We start from the raw sequence: 17,739 nt of genomic DNA on the forward strand, positions 1-17,739 counted from the left end.
CACACAGACACACAGACACACACACAGACACACATACATATACACAGACACACACACACACAGACACACACACACACACACACACACACACAGACACACACACACACACACAGTCTTAGGAGTTCCTTTCCACCCTAATTCTTACACTTAAATACACATTCCAAAAGTAAGACTGGCTATAGCTGGGTAGTCTCTTTGCAGCCTCCTGAGTACCTCAGATCTAACTGTCAGCTAGGATGTGGTTCCCAGGTGGAGAAAGTTGGTCCTCCAGACCTTGAGCAAACTTAGTCGGCAAAGAGCGCAGAGGTGAGGTCATCCCCCATCTCCAGGGCGATGTCATATGCTGTCTGGCCTCTTGTGTTCTTCTTTTGGGTGTTTGCATTGCACCTGTGAAGGAAGTGGAGAAACAATTGCTCAGGTTGATGACCCTCAGAGCTTGACTATGCCTTGCCTAGAGGCCAATGTACTCCATAAAAGTCCCAAAGAGGACACTACAGCTTCAACTCTCAGTGACTCTACCTTGTTACAGTACACTATGTGAAACTGTGTCTCTGTCTTTGTCACCTACCTAAGACATTCTCTGATTGGCTTTAATAAAAATTTGATGGTCAATTAGCTGGGCAGGAAACGGAGGGTGGGACTTTCTGGGAGGGAGAAAGGAACTCTGGGAAGAAGGAAAAAAAGTTCTTTCGTGTCACTAGGAGATATGGGAGGAGACAGACATGGCCACAGGTCTGGAAGGTGTAGCTAGCCACATAGCTAGATAGGGGTGGGTGGTCAGGTTAACTTAGATGAGCTGGTTGGGAATCTGCCCAGCTGAGGCCTAACTAAGGTTCTGAAATATTAAAAGGTCTCTGTGTGGTTATATGGGAAAAACTGGCTAGGGAATAATTCCACTGTATTAATTTCCAGCATTAATTACTGTATACATATGAACATAATAATCATACGTTTTACACAACCTTGAGACCTTTCAAAGGGCTGTGTGATTTCAGATATTCAATTGTCTGCCCTAGTCATTTGTCTCAACTGTATTAAAGTCCTATAACCATGTTCAGTGAGGGTGACGGTCACTGTGAGAGAGTGGCCTTCACTGGCAGGGCAACACTTCAGAGGTAGGGCTATTCTAACACCGCTGAATGTCAGTGGAGATGTCACTGGTATCCTCAGGTTTTCAAACATACCCCAGTAAAGTGGCGACGCTCTCCCTTCCTTCCAGGCCAAGTAGAGTTGCTTCGTGAAGAGCTGTATTTCCGAACCTATTTGTGGGAAAATTTTTCTGGGTAAATCTTTGGTGTTATCAGTACAATAGGAAGGGATTACCCACGGGGTCCTCAGGTTTGGTGGTAGGTTCCTTTATCTGCTGAATCATCTTACTGGCCCTCGTCCTGGTTTGCTAAGGAACAACTTGCCAAGCCTCTCTGCTACAGAGAAGCCAGATCTCTGGCTGATGCCTGAGAGTGGAAGGATGAAGGGAACGTGATGTGATTCCGAGTCTACTGAGCCAGCTGCAGGGAAAGGACGTGCCAAAAGGTTTAAACTCTTGTTTGATATTTGTTTCTCTAGATAAGATTCACTATGTATTCTGGCTGTCCTGGAACTCACTCTGTAGGCCAGGCTGGCCTTGAATTCACAGAAATCCCCCTGCCTCTGCCTCCCAAGTGCTGGGATCAAAGGCATGTGTGACTATGCCTGGCTCTGGTCTAAACTTTTTAGATGAATATATTTGAGCTAGATATATTAGCATTTTACTCTTTGGGGCAAATCTACTTTTTTTTTTTTTTTTTTACTGGCAACTATTAAAAAGGAAAAGGAAATCTGTGTTGGATTTGAGAAAGTGGCACTCAGTCTGGCTTTCTTCCCTAAAAGTCTTCCACCCATAAGTTAAACCCTGCTCAGGGCAACCTTGATAATGCAGCAGGAGTGGAACTATTACACTAGTCAAATGGACAGAACTATTACACTAGTCAAATGGACAGAACTATTACACTAGTCAAATGGACAGCACAGTCTCAGTGCTGGGGCTCAGCAGGCCTGCAATGGCACTGTTTCACCAGTCAGATGGGATCATATGTGCATCTGTGTCACTGTGGAGAGCTGACGAAGTATGTAAGGAAACTAAGAAAAAGCACATTAAAAATGGCAACTTGTAGGGGTTGGGGATTTGGCTCAGTGGTAGAGCGCTTGCCTAGCAAGCGCAAGGCCCTGGGTTCGGTCCCCAGCTCCGAAAAAAAGAAAAAAAAATGGCAACTTGTTCTATGTGCAGATTAGTTTCAGACTCTTAGTTAGACTGTTCATGAATTCAGAACTCATTTTACTGAAGAATCATTCAAAAAGTGCCTTGTGTATCAGGCACAAGGCATTATGCCTAGGTGCTATGAAAAGTTAGTTTGGATTATATAAAGTGTACTAAAAAGCAGATAGCATTTCTGGATACAGTGGTGCACACCTTAGATCCCAGTGCTCAGGATGCAGAGGCAGGTGAATCTTTGTGAATTCAAGGCCAGCCAGGGCCGAACAGTGAGACCTTATTTACCTTCCCCTTAAACAAACAGCATCATTTCATGATCAAGACAATGAGGCAAAGGTGTGGGAAATGAAGGGGTGGTAGCATGGTGAATATAAACTTTCAGAGAACTCAAGAAAGTCAACAAAGTTTCATAACATTCTGCTATAAAATAAAACTGAAAGGGAGCAGTATCTTCTCATATACATGTCTTATGGGAAATATAAAAATGCTCTTAGGGGGGTTGCGGATCTAGCTCAGTGGTAGAGCGCTTGCCTAGCAAGTGCAAGGCCCTGGGTTCAGTCCCCAGCTCCGAAAAAAAGAAAAAAGAAAAAAAAATGCTCTTAGGGCTGGGGAGATGGCTCAGTGGTTAAGAGTGCTGACTGCTTTTCCAGAGGTCCTGAGTTGAAATCCCAGCAACCACATGGTGGCTCACAACCATCTGTAATGAGATCTGATGCCCTCTTCTGGTGTGTCTGAAGACAGCTACAGTGTATCTATATATAATAAATAAATAAATCTTAAAAAAAAACAAAACAAAAAACAAAAAAATGCTCTCAGAAAAATGCATTTAGTTCCTGTGTTTTGAGACAGGCTCTTGTTATTATAGACTTGTCTAGCCTCAAACTCATGGTCCTCCTCTTTCGGCTTCCAAGTGCTGAGACTACAGGTGTGTACCAACAAATAGTAACATATTTTATAAACGCATATAGTTAATTTGAAAGAATAAGGAAAACACGAGAGAAATTGAAACAGATAACAGAGGCTCAGCTATGGGAATTTTGCCCCCCTCTCCACAGTAGCTAGATAACCAACAGCACATTTCAGCCAGGCCTTGAACTTGTCTGTGTAAGAATCCAGGAAGCAAGAGGGCTGAATGCCCATAGCATCCTCAGACATTTCTACTGTGACAGCTTGTCACAAATTACTCCAGGATCCCCCAAAGTAATTTGGAAGCAAACAGAATCACAGAGAGGTACTGGGCTGTGAGTCAAGGTGGTTCACTGAGGCTGAACAGTGAATGATTTTATATTGGACTTTTCCACCCTCAGATCGGGACATCTAAGGAGCCAAGAGATCATGTGGTAAACCTATATGCCGGCCCCTCACCGGCGGTATTGGCACCTGCAGGCAGCTATGCAATGCCTTCTTTCTGCATTAAATTTGTGGGTGTATTTTCATGAAGTCTCATTTTACTCGGCAAAGTTCTTAACAGTTTGGATTATGACAAAAACTTTATCTACTATCCAAGAGTTAAAGATTGCTAGATTCAGACAAGTTCATGTTGGCTGCAGTAGCACATACCTATCGTCCCGGCACCCAGGAAGCAGAGGCAGAAGCATTGCAAGTTCAAGGCCAGATTAGCCCACATTGGCCATTTCTACATAAAAATAGCCCAAAAGGTAAAAGTTAATAGGTTAGCAGTGCATTGTCATTTATAGAGCCTAATAAGTTAGGCAACCCAATTGAGTATTTAAAAAAAACATTTTTTTTAACTCAGTGTTGTGATTTAAAGAAATGTCCCCTGAGGCGTTGTTATAGAAGACTGTAGAACCTTTAGGAGGCTGAGATTCACTGGGGGATGAATCTTGATATTTTATGTCCCACTTCCTGTTCCTAAGAGTTCCTTGCTCCTGCCGTCATACCTTCCCTGTCTGCTATCAGTTTGGACTACATCCTCCCAGAACTGTAAGCCCAGTTATGCCCTTTCTCCCCTAAATTGTTTCTATCAGGGCTTTCTTACCACAGGAATAACAAAGTAACTAAAACACTAGCTTTGGAAAACACCCTATTCAGCCTCAAGAGGCTGGAATAGATTACAGCGTTCTAGGTGGTTCCTGTTCAACAGGGTACTCTATGGACTGACTACTGCCACAGAACCCTGTGAGCTATACCTAGTCACAACAGGGTACCCTATTGTCCTTTCAGAGTTTCACTTACGGTCCCCACTGCTGGTCGATGTCTGCTCCTCTCTGAGCGAGAACTGGAATGGCTTCAAAGTGTTTATTCACAACAGCCACAATAACAGCAGGTCGACCTTGACTATCACAGCAGTTAGGGTCTGCTCCCTGTGGGTCATGGAAAAGGACAAACTTGCCATAAAACCCTGAATTCAACATTGCCCATCTGCCATCCCACCAAGAACAACAAATGTCCTAGAATGGGATGATGGCATGAAGTTGAGAATAAATCCCAGGAAAGGAGAATGAGGACTCTCATGAACAAAGCTACTATAATGAATACAGTGGTCAAGCCCCAAGGTGTTTAAGACTTCTCCCACATCAAGAGGAGCCACCTTTTCATGGCAGGAAAGCAGGCTGGAGGTAAATTTGGCCACAGAGCAGGATTCTGTCTAGCCTCATGGACACTGCTTGGGTTCACATGTGCTCGTTTACATGACTTTGCTATAAAAACTGGCAGAGTAACAGTGCGTGTGAAGCTCCTCTCTAGTCATTTACCCCAGTTGCATAGAGTTTAGTTAACAGGCAGCAGGCACAAACCAGGCTCATCTCTGCACAGAGGCCCGTTCTGATAGCACTCACTTCATCTAGCAGCTGTTCCAGCACAGACAGTCTTCCTTTCCCTGTGGACCCAACTTCCTCCAGCAGGAGTCTGTTTTCAGGCTGCAGGATGACAGATTGTGGTCATCTTCGTCTCCTTTGTGTATTTGTGTTGTACAGTCCCAGCCCTAACACTCAAGGCATAATCCCCCGATCTCCCTCCCTCTCCCAGCTTAGCAGCCACATTCTCTGTTGAATCACATGACTGGATGAGTGCCGAGGGTGTGTGTGTGTGTGTGTGTGTGTGTGTGTGTGTGTGTGTGTGTGTGTGTTTCTCTCCAGTGTTTCTGGGTGTCTACTGTCTTCCATATGCAGCAGTTCTGACACCTCTCTGTAACTAACATGTGTCATATGTAACCTGTGCTCAGCTAAGCTTGGCTGTGGTAAGGACACTGTATTGACATTGTTTTATATAATCAAGGGCAAGGAGGCTCCTGAGAGGCCTCACAACACCTGAGCTTTGCTAACCTTGTAGTGAACATTTCTAGGAAGAGCGGCTGGGGGAACCTAGAGCCTCCTCTGCAGGCTTTCTAAAGTGCCGACGGCCAGGCCTCTATGGTGGGTCATAAGGCACCCAAGAAATGGAACCAACAGAGCCTACCTCTAAAAGACAAAACACTGTCATTTGTCCAGAGACATGTGAAGAATTTCTTTTATGTTTTCAAATACTAGGAAATTCAGTTATATGTCTTTAACATCGTTTTTTATATATAAAAGATTTCAAACACTAGAAGCCTGAAGGAAGTCAGCCAAACACACTGCTTTAGTATGCTTCTGTCACTGGATCCTGCTCTTTTTAAAAGTGTTGACAAAACCTAATGCCCCTGCCTTCCTGGGTTGCTAAGCCTTTCAGAAGATATGGGGTTCAGGCTACATTACCCCTTGTTTGCTACTCCACCTCTCTGGTCACTTTCTTTTTTTTTTTTTTCGGAGCTGGGGACCGAACCCAGGGCCTTGCGTTTGCTAGGCAAGTGCTCTACCACTGAGCTAAATCCCCAACCCCTTCTGGTGACTTTCTTAGAACAAAGTCCTGTATCCAAATCATAGAAACCCCAGCATGGGTCTTGGGTATGGTACCCAGTCACAGTGAATCCTGTACCTTATGGGGAAATGTATTGAACACCAAATGTTTTGAGCTCTAGGGCCACATCTGAATGTTCTGAAATAATCACTACGGGCTGGAGCTGGGAAGTACAGTTAAGAAAGTCAAGGCACACAGCAGCAGCAGATTTGGGCACACACAGACTAAGGAGATGTGGTCTCTAAAATGATAAGCTGTTAACTTAAGGAACTCTATACTTCTCTTATACTTATTTCAAACTCAGGGAAGGTGGAGAGCACGAACAATCATAAACAATCAATGTCTCCCAAATTTACTAGTGCCTGTGAGGCCCATGTTACAGGAGTGGCATGCAAATGCAGAAGACCGACCGACCAACCAACCGACCAACCAACCAACCAACCAACAAAAAACCCCAAAACAAAAAAAAACAAAAAAAAAACAAAAGAAAACCCACAAAAAACAAAGAAAGCCACAAGAAAAACAACAACAACCCCCAGTCCCTGCCTTCAGAGCAGCTGAGGTACAAGCAAGGAGGCTGGTACATGCCCACTGTGGAGGCCCAAGAGCCTGGCCAACCCCAGGGAGGAAGAAGACATTACACATGCCCATCTCCATGTCTGGCTCGCTGCTCCTCACAGGTCTCTGTGCTGCAGCCAATGAGGGCCAGTGACAGGAAATGTGGGGAAGGCAGTGGGGGCACCCTCTTCACACTTTCTCCAAAGCCTCCTTTGGGATTATTCATGGTATATATTTAAAAAACAACCAACCTTACAGCTTTAGGAAATCCTGAAGTGATTTCGAAGATTCCCAAGATGACTAAAGTAGATGAGAGCAAAGCAAGAAGCAAACGCACAGGAGCACACCACACCACTAACACCCGTGCACCAGAGGAAAGACCATCTACACTGGCAGCCAGGAGACCCTAATACTTCTCCTGCCTCCTGCCAAGTAACTCTGTGGAATCCTGTTGTGGTGCTTTGAGTGAGTGGTCCCCATAGGCTCCTATGTTTAAATGCTTGGTCCCCAGTCAGTGGAACTGTTTGGGAAGGTTAGGAGGTGTGACACTTGTTGAAGTGAATGTGTCACTGGGAGTGTGCTGTTAGGTTTTAAAAGCCCATGCCAGGCCCAGTTCTCCCTCTCTGCCTGTGGGTCAGGATGTAGTTCCCAGCTAATGGTTCAGTGTCTGTCTGCAAGCCATCATGCTTCCTGCCAAGAATGATAATGGATTAACCCTTTGAAACGTTAAGCAAGCCAACAATTAAACTCTTCCTTTTATAAGTTGCCTTGCTCATGGAATATCTTCATAGCAGTAGAACGGTAACAAGTAAAACCATCTATATCCACCCACCTACACAGGGACTTCAACTCACACACCTGTTCATGCGCGGCACTTACACTGGACAACCCAGACCAGGCACCAGTCCTGATCCAACTAGCTCTACATTAATTTATGCAGTGACTAGACAGTGACGTGTCTTCATGTATTTAGCCAAATCAAACAAAACAGAGATTGATAAGTATTCAGAACTGACACCAGAAAAAACAGATGATGCAGGAAATTGAGGAGATGAGTTTAAAATAGTTCTAGTTTACCATTCTGAGAAATTTTAAAGGATTATGCCTCCACAAAATAAATGATACTGTTATTTAAGAGGAGGAGAAAATGAGAAAGCATTCTATTACAAAATGTTCAAATAAACGTCAAAGCGACAGGCTGCAAAGGAGCTACAGAGACCAAGAAGGTCACCTACTGTGAGTGGCTCTGGGTTTGCAAGGAAGCTTTTGGCCTTGGGATTCTTCATTTTCTTGATACTTTCGGGGGTGTCTGAGATGCTCTGGCTGTAGGCACTGACTGAAATGACAAAGATTTGGGGACCAAAATGATCATTATTTCCCGAATGCAAAGGCCCTCAAAAGTCACAAAGATAAAACAGATTTTCTAGAAAGTTTTTATTAAACCTGTCAGGAAGGACTACTGACCACCCCAACCAGGAACTGGAAAATGAGTGAGGGAGGGAAAAGAAGGGATTTTAATTTTTAGGTTAAAAAGCACATGTACACCCTCTCCAGCTAAAGCAAATAAACTTCCCATTAAAGACTTGAAAAGTCACACCCCGGCTCAGTGGTTAAGAGCACTGACTGTTCTTCCAGAGGTTCTGAGTTCAATTCCCAACAACCACATGGTGGCTCGCAACCGTCTGTAATGGGATCTGATGCTCTCTTTTGGTGTGTCTGAAGAGAGTGACAGTATACTCACATACATAAAATAAACAAATCTTTTTTTTAAAAAAAAAGTCATACCCCAACTCCAGAAAAGCCAGAGAAATAAACTTCCTGAAGCATGTTGAGCTTTGTGACTTGGCATCAAGTTTATACAAGTCTCAATCCTTGCCCAGTTGTCCTTGGCTAATTACTGAAAAGTCACCAGAAATGTATAACTCACCCAAGCTGGACCTGCTGCCATACAGCCCATTCCCACCTTCGGTGACACTGCTCAGAAAGTGGTCACTAAGATTCATCGACTTGTTGAGGTACAGGTTCTGGCCAATGAAAACATTTCAAGCATTACTAATAGAGAATGATCACTGCTAGCCTGTGCTCCTCAGGAGGGACCCTTCGCCTCACTCACAGGCCTGAGGCCAGGAACCTCATGCACAGTAGGCAACCAGTCTACTACTAAGTTATATCCCGTGGGTGCTGCCTACTTTTAGTTTTGAGACAGTGTCTCACAAAGTTGTCCCAGAACTCTAAACTCACTCCAGCCTTTACCTTAACATCCTCCTGCCTCAGCCTTTCAACTGGGTTATTTTGTATGAAACAAATAAGTTTAGATGAACACCAGTAAACATTTTTGCTAGTCTTTTTCCAAGTTTGATGTATCCCAGACACAATCACTTCAGTGAGTTCTAAATGGCCCAGAGGAGTACCAGAGCAAGGGCAGATGGCAACTCCGGTTCCTACCAAATCCTTCTGTGCCATTTAATGGGCCTCTTTGATGGTAAGCACAAGTATTTACTTAATCCTATGGAATTCCTTTTGAAAGTCATGTGTGGTGGTTTGAAAGAAAATGACCCACATAGGACTATTAGGAGGTGTGGCCCTTTTGGAGTAGATATGGTCTTACTGGAGGAAGTGGTCACTGGCTGTGGGCTTTGAGGTCTCAGATGCTCAAGCCATGCCCAGCGTGGCAGTCACTTCCTGCTGCCTATGGGTCCAGATGCAGAACTCTTAGCTCCTTCTCCAGTATTATGTCTGCAAACATGTCACCATGCTTCCTGTCATGACAATAATGGACTAAATCTCTGAACTGTAAGGCAGCCCCAATTAAATGTTGTCCTTTATAAGAGTTGCTTTGGTCATGGTGTCTGTTCACAGCAATAAAACCCTAATTAAGACACCAAGTTTCGTACTATTTGAAACTTTCCTTTCTAGTCATTACACAGAAGCATTTATTCTGTAAGCCAGAATTCACCAGTCCAATCAGATCACGAGTAACTTGTAATGGATTACAGACCTTGTTTGAGACTTGAATATAGTTCAGCCTGATGCTAACTTCATAGCCATCTTCGTGGACAGTAGCAGAGATGAGCTTTAAAAAGAAATTTAAAGATATTCTCAATTGTGGAGTGGGACTCAATACCTAGGAATTCTGAGATGTCAAACTCTATATTTAATAAAATATTTACCACAGAAGATCAACTAGAGAAACAAAGGGAGATAACTAGGCGAGAAAAATAGAAAACTAAGAACAAAATAGCACAGCTAAACCAACTGATCTGTAATCCTAATTAGAAATGAGCAAAATACTTCAACCAAGGACACAGACTCTCAGACTGAATAAGGAAACAAATTTATATCGTTTATAATAAACTTCCTTCAGTCAACTATATGGCTTTGTCATTACTTTTGAAAATATATCCTGGTGAGTGGGTGGGGAGGCAGCTCTACATGCAATAAAGGAACTCACAAGTAAGCAGCTTTTTCTGTACGCTGTGGAACAACTTTAAACAGGGGCAGCTAATGCTCTGATGATTAATTAGGTGGCAAAGGTTCTTTAGGTCTTACGAGGCAAGAGGTCTCTACTGCAAATGCTTAGCCTTGCTGTCGTAGCTCAAAGCAGCCACAGTAACATGTAAATGGATGGAATACCTCTGATCCAATAACCAGAGGGCAGTTTGCTGAACCTCAGGTTAGGACAAAGTATACATAAGCTATCAAAATTGTTTATTAATGAAGCTGAGCAGTACTTGAAAACAAAACAGGTTCAGTGCTGGACTGTTTTGTGACAGAAGAGCTGATGGTCTGATTTGAAAGGGTCCCTTCTAGTCTGTGACAAACAGGAAGAGTTCTTCCATTGAACTTCTCTTAGTAATGATTTTTGGGCCAAAGAAAAGGCATGTGGCTTGGAACCTGCATGCTCCTTACAACCTAAATGCCCAAGATGCAGCAGTGCAGTCTGGAGCAGCTTGCCGACTTCTCTGGGCCACAGATACACAAGGTGATCTAGTAAAACTTGCTATGGATATCTACAGAGTTAAAACCAAGCAATGCAACACAAAACAAAACAAAACCTCTTCAATTTTGTGCCGTTAAAAACCACCACTTATGTTCGTGTCCGTATTTCTCACAAGCGACAGAAGGGTGGAAGGCAGAGAAGGCACACTTAGCAAGCAGTCTTAGAAAACCTGCTTTCAGGGATGCTCTGGGCAGAAGCCTCATCTTACCCACCTTTCCCATCCTGGGTTCTGCAATCAAGGCCCGGAATTCAGGGTTGTTCTGAGCATAGGACCTGAGGTGAGCAGAGATGTGATCCAACTGTTTTCTCCAGTAGCCTAAGAAAGGAGAGAGACCCAAGCATGGATAAGTCTTCCATATTTAAGAAAGACAGACGTGAGTGTGGAACATACATTCTCAGGTCATTTTCCTGGGCCAACCATGTTGGTTTTCCACACAGAACCTCAAGTACACACTACAATAAGCTCCACAACCGCCCCAGCTATTAGACATGATTATTACAGGTTACAGCATTTCAGAATTTCATGGACTACTGCATGTCAAGCCCTTTCTTCTTATGTTATTCTATCTTACATATAAACCATGCTGTCTTAAATGTATGGGTTTGATGGCCTACATAGGGACTTGAATGCATTTGGATCAGAAGTCAGAGCAATTCCGTGAGCCCAGTTGTTTGCTTCTCATGTGTGGGAGAAAGACACAGTGGGCTCCCGCCTTTCTGCCCAGGATGCAGAGCCTCGCCGTAGTGAAACGGATTGGGGTGGGGTCTCAGTTAAGACGGCAGAACCAGTTAGCACTAGCAGGATAACAGCTTTTCTTCCCTCCTGCTATCTGGGGCCACTCAAATGCCTTAGTCCTTGTTGGAACAGGGTGCCCCTTTTCTTCTTAAGCAGATTCTCTTTCATTCAGGAACACAGGATGAAGTTCTTTACTGGGTGCTAACTTTCTAGAGAGCACATGACTTCCATCCTTCTTAAGGCTTAAGACAAGAACTGTCAGGGTATCGCCTATCATGTTCCACTGGCCAGCAAGTGACCAGGCCATCTAGATTCCAAGAGAGAGGAAATAGCCTCTTCCTTTTGAGGACAGGAGGGATATTAGGAATCATTCTGGAAATGGCTGCACACAATCTCCCTTAGGACTAATGCTATACTCAAGTCGGTAAGAGTCGATCAAATTGTAGATGAGTTCTAACTCCTGGCATGGAAACTTACGGCACAAGAGTAGAGCTGGGATACTTCTATCATGGCAGCCTGAGGAGCTTGGTGCTCCCTTTCCCCAGAGAAACCAGTTTAGGAGGCATCGAGTGGCTGGAGAAGTTGCTCAGTGATTACAGTACATGCTCTTGCAGGGGACACAGGTTTGATTCCTAGTACTCACAGGGTGGCTCACAGTCATCTTTAGCTTTAGTTTCAGGGGGTGTGATGCGTTCATTGACCTCCATGGGCAGACACCAAACATATATACAATGCAGATACATATATGCAGGCAAAACATTCATACATACAAAATACATAAATCTAAAAATAATGATTTAAATTCTCTAGAGGTGTTTCTTAAGACATCAGTACATTGATGAAAAGAATGTACAAAAACTCAGAAGAGTCAGTGGGTGGTGTCTGACTCATGACCCACTCTCTCTACCTCCTTTTGCCTAATATGATGGAAACTCCACTCCAGATAAGTAGTCAGAACACAGTCCTGTCCATCTTAGTTCTAAGTTCCACTTCAGTATCTCCTCAGAATAAACAGGACTTCCATATTCTCCTCCTGCCACAACTGCTTATTCCACAGCCTGAGTCCTCAGCAAGCACGGTCAAGGGACTTCTCCCTCTTCCTGTCCCATCATTACTCACAGGCTGAAGGCTCTATGCTGATGTTATGTATTGTTGATACTGGGTACCCAGATCACCTGTTCTTGACTCACTTATCAAAGGTCCCTTTTGAGAGAGGTGGAAATAGAAAACTAAATATGATTGCTGTTATCTTTGGGTTATTCTGAGAGAAAAGTACCACTGTCTCCGCCCAAGGGAGAAAGAAGGCCAGAAATCAGAGTTTGGAAGCTCTTCCCAAAGCAACTGACTTCATTGTAACAGACTGGGAAAGTTCAAGCTCAGAAAAATGGAGAGGATGTGTGGTTGTTTGAATCGGTTTGACCCCATAGACTCATGTGTTTGAATGCTTGGTCCATATGGAGTGGCACTATTAGGAGGTACCTTGTTGGAAGAAGTGTGTCACTGTATGGGTGGCCTTAGAGGTCATATATGCTCAATCTTGTCCCAGTGTGGTACACAGTCTCCTTCTGCTTGTGCATCAAGACATAGAGCTCTCAGCTCCTTTAGCACCATGTCTGCCTGCATACTGTCATGCTTCCTACCACGATGATAGTAAGCCACTCCCAATTAAATGTTTTCCTTTCAAGAGTTGCTTTGGTCATGGTGTCTCTTCAGAGCAATGAAACTCTAAGACAGGATAATTAGAGGCAAATTTAAGGTACTGAGTATTTACCTCAGTGGTAGAGGGTTTACCTTACATGCACAAGGCCCTCAGTTCAACACCAAAGAAGGAAGTGGGGGCAGTTAGACTGCTGATAAATTTACTGCAGATAACAGCTAAATCATAGGCTGGCCACTTTACACAGAACCAGGACAATAATCAGGTAATAAGAGTTCTTCTGAAGTCGGAAAATTATTTAAGTGCCTCTGACCTGAGAAAACGCTGCTGAAAAGATTCCACATTTAATTGGGTCAGTCTGTCCAAGGATTGATGACCTAGAACATGGTGGGAACAGCAGAGTAATGACCTAACAGTATGCTGGCTCAATGGCTGGGCGTGGTCACGGGAAGGCGGCGAGGAGCCTTGCCCAAACCGCAAAACCACCATCTTCCTAGGATGATGGAGTGCAGGCCAGAGGGGTGCTCCCCAGTGAGCTGCATCACACATTGGGGTGAATTGAAGTTCATAGAAAGGAGGAGCCAGCTGCTGACAGACAGTGTGCAAACAGCAGTGAAAAGCAGCGAGGGGGAACTAGCCGGGACGTGAAAGAACCAATTATTAAAAATCTCCAGTTTCAACAAAAAAATTATGAAATGTGAAATCAAAGAGGAAAGTTCAACTAAAACATAAGAATAAAAGAAAGGGGGGTTCGGGATTTAGCTCAGTGGTAGAGCGCTTGCCTAGGAAGCGCAAGGCCCTGAGTTCGGTCCCCAGCTCCGAAAAAAAGAACCAAAAAAAAAAAAAAAAAAAAAAAAAAAAGAAAGGTGAGAAAACCTGCCTGTGATAGCGACTGCACACTGAGGCTTTAACAAAACTTCCCAGGAGCCATTAGAAACGTGCTCAGGGTGTGAGGCTGCAGATCCTACAGATGATTTCTGTAGTACACACACACACACACACACACACACACACACACACACACACACACACCCTCTCTCTGGGACACTATGTGAAAGGAACCTGTCACAAGGGCCAGAGAAAGGCTGCAGATCCTACAGATGATTTCTGTAGTACACACACACACACACACACACACACACCCTCTCTCTGGGACACTATGTGAAAGGAACCTGTCACAAGGGCCAGAGAAATGTCAGGAAGAGGCAAGCCCGCGGACGGGCAGATCGGTGGCTGTCAGCAGTCTGGTACTTGGTAGAAGGGATGTGGAAGGTGACCATCTGAAGAGCACAGGCTTACTCCTGAGGTGCTGATGTGTTCTGCAGACTGTGACATCATTAACATCATTAATGGCTTGATGCCATTCAATCGCACGCTTAAGCATTGTTAAAATGGTGAGCTTTATACCATGTGAATTTTAAACACTAGAAAGCCGCAATGGCAAGTAATAATGAGGACACTGACTCAGCAGCAGAAGCCCGGGGGTGCCATGACACTGACGGACTAGGCAGCGGGCTAGGAGTCAAAGTATTGGGGGAGAAAAGTTTAAGGAAAGGCTACTGTTCTTACAGAAAATGGCCTGAACAAAGAAAAGGAACATACACTCAGTCCATGAAAATAAACCTAAAAAGAAGAAAACATGGGAGGTTCTGTCAGAGAGAGGGCTTTCTCCCACCAGAGGCAAGCGCCTCCCCTCACCTCTTCCCGGGCTGACAGCCGTGAGGACCGGCCTGTGGTCACTCATCTTCTCCTGCCTCTGCCTGTGAGAAGCCGCCTCCAGTTCCTTCTTTGCCAGGAGCTTGCCAGATGGGTAGAACAGGCCAGAGGTCTGTGTGCCCATGTCCTTCTTAGACCCAGTGGCAGGTGTGGGCAAAGGGACATTTAGGGACTGCCAGGCAGATCGGGGCTATGAGCAAGGGAGACAATAACTTAAAGATTAGAGTATAATTTAATTAAATTCATCTACACTCAGAAAATATAATTTAAATCAGAATAAAAACTCCTAAAAACATTATTTGAACTAAAAGTTTTGTTGACTGCTGGTGGTGGTGGTGGTGGTGGTGGTGGTGGTGGTGGTGATGGTGGTGGTGGTGGTGGTGGTGGTGGTGATGGTGGTGGTGGTGGTGGTGGTGGTGGTGGTGGTGGTGGTGGTGGTGGTGGTGGTGATGGTGGTGAAGATATTCTCCCCATCATTGCCTCATCTTCCTTGCTCCTATCTTTCCCAGCAACACTTAGCATGATCCATGGAAGGCAGTCCACTCCCCCTGGCCATTTACTGTCCCCATTTCAGCCAATTAGTGATGCTTCTATCCTGCCTGGGGCCTGGGAGACTTCTACCCTCTCGGTTCTGTAGTTCAATTGAATACTCTTTACTATGTAAACATTCAACTGCTGAGAACCAATTTCTTTGATGGATCCAAGAAAATCACCGTGGAAGGCTGTGTAGGCTGCCTGATGTCACCACAATTAAAGAGGCACTGTTCACATGACAGACAATGTGTGTTTGTGTATTTATTAAGTTAAATTTACTGGTAGAGAGAAGAAAATGTCTAAGAATGAACTATAAACAATTTTTAGCAGACGGCAAACAGTCTAAGAAAGAACACCTTTTTTTCACTTAAACTGTGGTGTGAGTGGGCCCCAGCAGGTGCACAAATATGACTGAGTTAAGGCGGCGTGTGTCCTTCACAAGTGCATGCATTCTCTCCCTTTCTCAGGAAAGAGAAGGTGAGTCTGAAGCACTGTGCGGCTTAGAGAATCTGTAAAAGCTAACAGGAAATCGGTCAGCCCTGTGTGTGCTGACAGGCAGGGAGAAATCTTACACACTTGATGTAACTTTTCTAAAACAGCAGAGCAGGGAGGAAAGTTCTCAGAATCATTCTGCCCCATGCAGAGAGAGTTACTTCTTTCCGGGTCACTACATCCACTGCCTCATGCTATTAGACCTGAATCTCTGTCAGAGCAATGCAATTTCAGTTTTCAGTTTCTTGATTTTTTTTTTTTTTTTTTTGAGACAAGGTTTTACTTTCTACCCTAGGCTAGATTTGAACTTGGGCAAATATATAACTTTTGAAGAAATCATTCAAACATTTAAAACCTACATTGAATTTATGTACACACCTAGTTCAAAGTCCACATGCAAGGTCTACATGTTTTGGCCCTGTTCTCCTGGGCTGATTCACAGGGCACACAGTCAGACTACACCTGAGCAGCAGTTCTTACCTCAGGAAATGGGCGAGGCCCCCCAGCGACTATGGCCAAGCTGTTGTTCATTCTAAATCTTGTTATAGACTTCACGTAAATACCACAGGAGCCACAGAATCGGGCAGTCAGATGATTGCTGGCCCCACATTTTGGGCAGACAGAGTGGCTAGCAGAAATGCCAAGCTAGAGAACAGAAAATATATGTATGATTTAGACTATGTAAACTATTCTCACACCATACCATTTCTAGCCATCAAAGTAGCATAGGCTCCTGCCTGCTGACCCAACAGCTCTACCTCTAGACTCTTTCCTACACACAGACAAGCACTTAAAGAAATATATCCCAGGCTGTCTTTCACAGTATTTTAGGTACTTAAAAATTACTTCTTAAATTTATTTTATGTTTGTGTGTGTGTGTGTGTGTGTGTGTGTGTGTGTGTGTGTGTGTGCTTCAGCACCTGAGTAGAGGTCAGGGGACAACTCTGGAGAGTTGGTTGACACGCAACATGGGTGACAAACATCGAAATCAGGATGTCAGGCTTGGTGGAAGGTGCTCCCACCCACTGAGCCATCTTTCCAGCTTGGTAGTGTCAGTCTAGAGGAAATAACTGGGAACAACCTTAGTGGACAGCAATGGGGGATATCACCTAAACAGGCCATGATGTGTGCACATACTCTACAGTATAGACAATGAAATGCAAGCTATAGAAAGAAAGCAGGAAGAGGAACTAGCGGAGTATATCGCCAGGTGGAAAGACTGGGTCAGTAAGCTGCAGCCCACTGGGGAACTGAGAGAACACCTGGTTTCTCAGCGGTAGGACTGCTTCTGAGCAGAGGGGTTGTGGGCCGACATGAAGAAGATGGCCATTCACTGTAAGGCTTTTGTTACTCACATGTTATATCAGATAAACATAGATAATGTGAATGTTTTGATTAAAAATTAGGCAACTCAATTTACAAAAGAAATTCCAGTGGTCAATAAATGAGTAGAGAGGTTTAACCCCAAAATATGCAAACCAAATGGCAGTGAGAAGAGCTTCTCAGGTCCAACATAAGCTATTTCTATCTTCAAATCTTGATGCAGAAACCATAGGAAGTGTTTCTTGTAAGGTCATAGGGAGACCTGGGTGGATGGAGTGCCCAGCACAAAAAGGCTGTTGTAGTGTGGTTGTCTTGTTTTGTTTTGCATCTCAGGACAGGGCTTCTCTGTGTAGCTCTGACTGTCCTGGAACTGCTCTGTAGACCAGACTGGCCTCAAACTCACAGGGATCTGCCTGTTTTGGCCTCCTGAGTGCGAGGATTAAAGGTGTGCCCACCACCACCTGGTGAGGCTCAGTCTTAAAGTGCCTACCATGGCTCCACACCAGTCACAGAAGGATGCTTCCCAGAGGTTCTGGCAGCCACATCTGGAGCAGGAAATGGTCTCCCCATTTCGAGTGGGCAGACGAGGGACTTCATCTCCATTGCACAGCCACTGCTGAACAAAGCAGCGTTGA

The 17,739-nt window shown here is 44.4% G+C and overlaps 1 protein-coding gene across 1 annotated transcript in view; it reads right to left on the bottom strand.

Annotated features, from left to right (window-relative positions):
• Dzank1 (double zinc ribbon and ankyrin repeat domains 1) overlaps window positions 1-17,739 on the bottom strand; it is a 52,321-nt gene continuing 34,582 nt past the window's right edge. The window contains exons 11-21 of the mRNA NM_001427722.1: window positions 17,595-17,720; window positions 16,262-16,426; window positions 14,738-14,945; window positions 10,859-10,962; window positions 9,645-9,719; window positions 8,574-8,670; window positions 7,882-7,982; window positions 5,050-5,130; window positions 4,448-4,575; window positions 1,185-1,259; window positions 1-387 (exon numbers count right to left, since the gene is read on the bottom strand). Of these exons, the coding sequence (NP_001414651.1) occupies window positions 285-387; window positions 1,185-1,259; window positions 4,448-4,575; window positions 5,050-5,130; window positions 7,882-7,982; window positions 8,574-8,670; window positions 9,645-9,719; window positions 10,859-10,962; window positions 14,738-14,945; window positions 16,262-16,426; window positions 17,595-17,720 (1,263 nt within the window). The 3' untranslated portion in view covers window positions 1-284. The remainder of the gene's footprint in view (window positions 388-1,184; window positions 1,260-4,447; window positions 4,576-5,049; window positions 5,131-7,881; window positions 7,983-8,573; window positions 8,671-9,644; window positions 9,720-10,858; window positions 10,963-14,737; window positions 14,946-16,261; window positions 16,427-17,594; window positions 17,721-17,739) is intronic.

Source organism: Rattus norvegicus, chromosome 3 (assembly GCF_036323735.1).
Source record: "Rattus norvegicus strain BN/NHsdMcwi chromosome 3, GRCr8, whole genome shotgun sequence".
Lineage (NCBI taxonomy): Eukaryota > Metazoa > Chordata > Mammalia > Rodentia > Muridae > Rattus > Rattus norvegicus.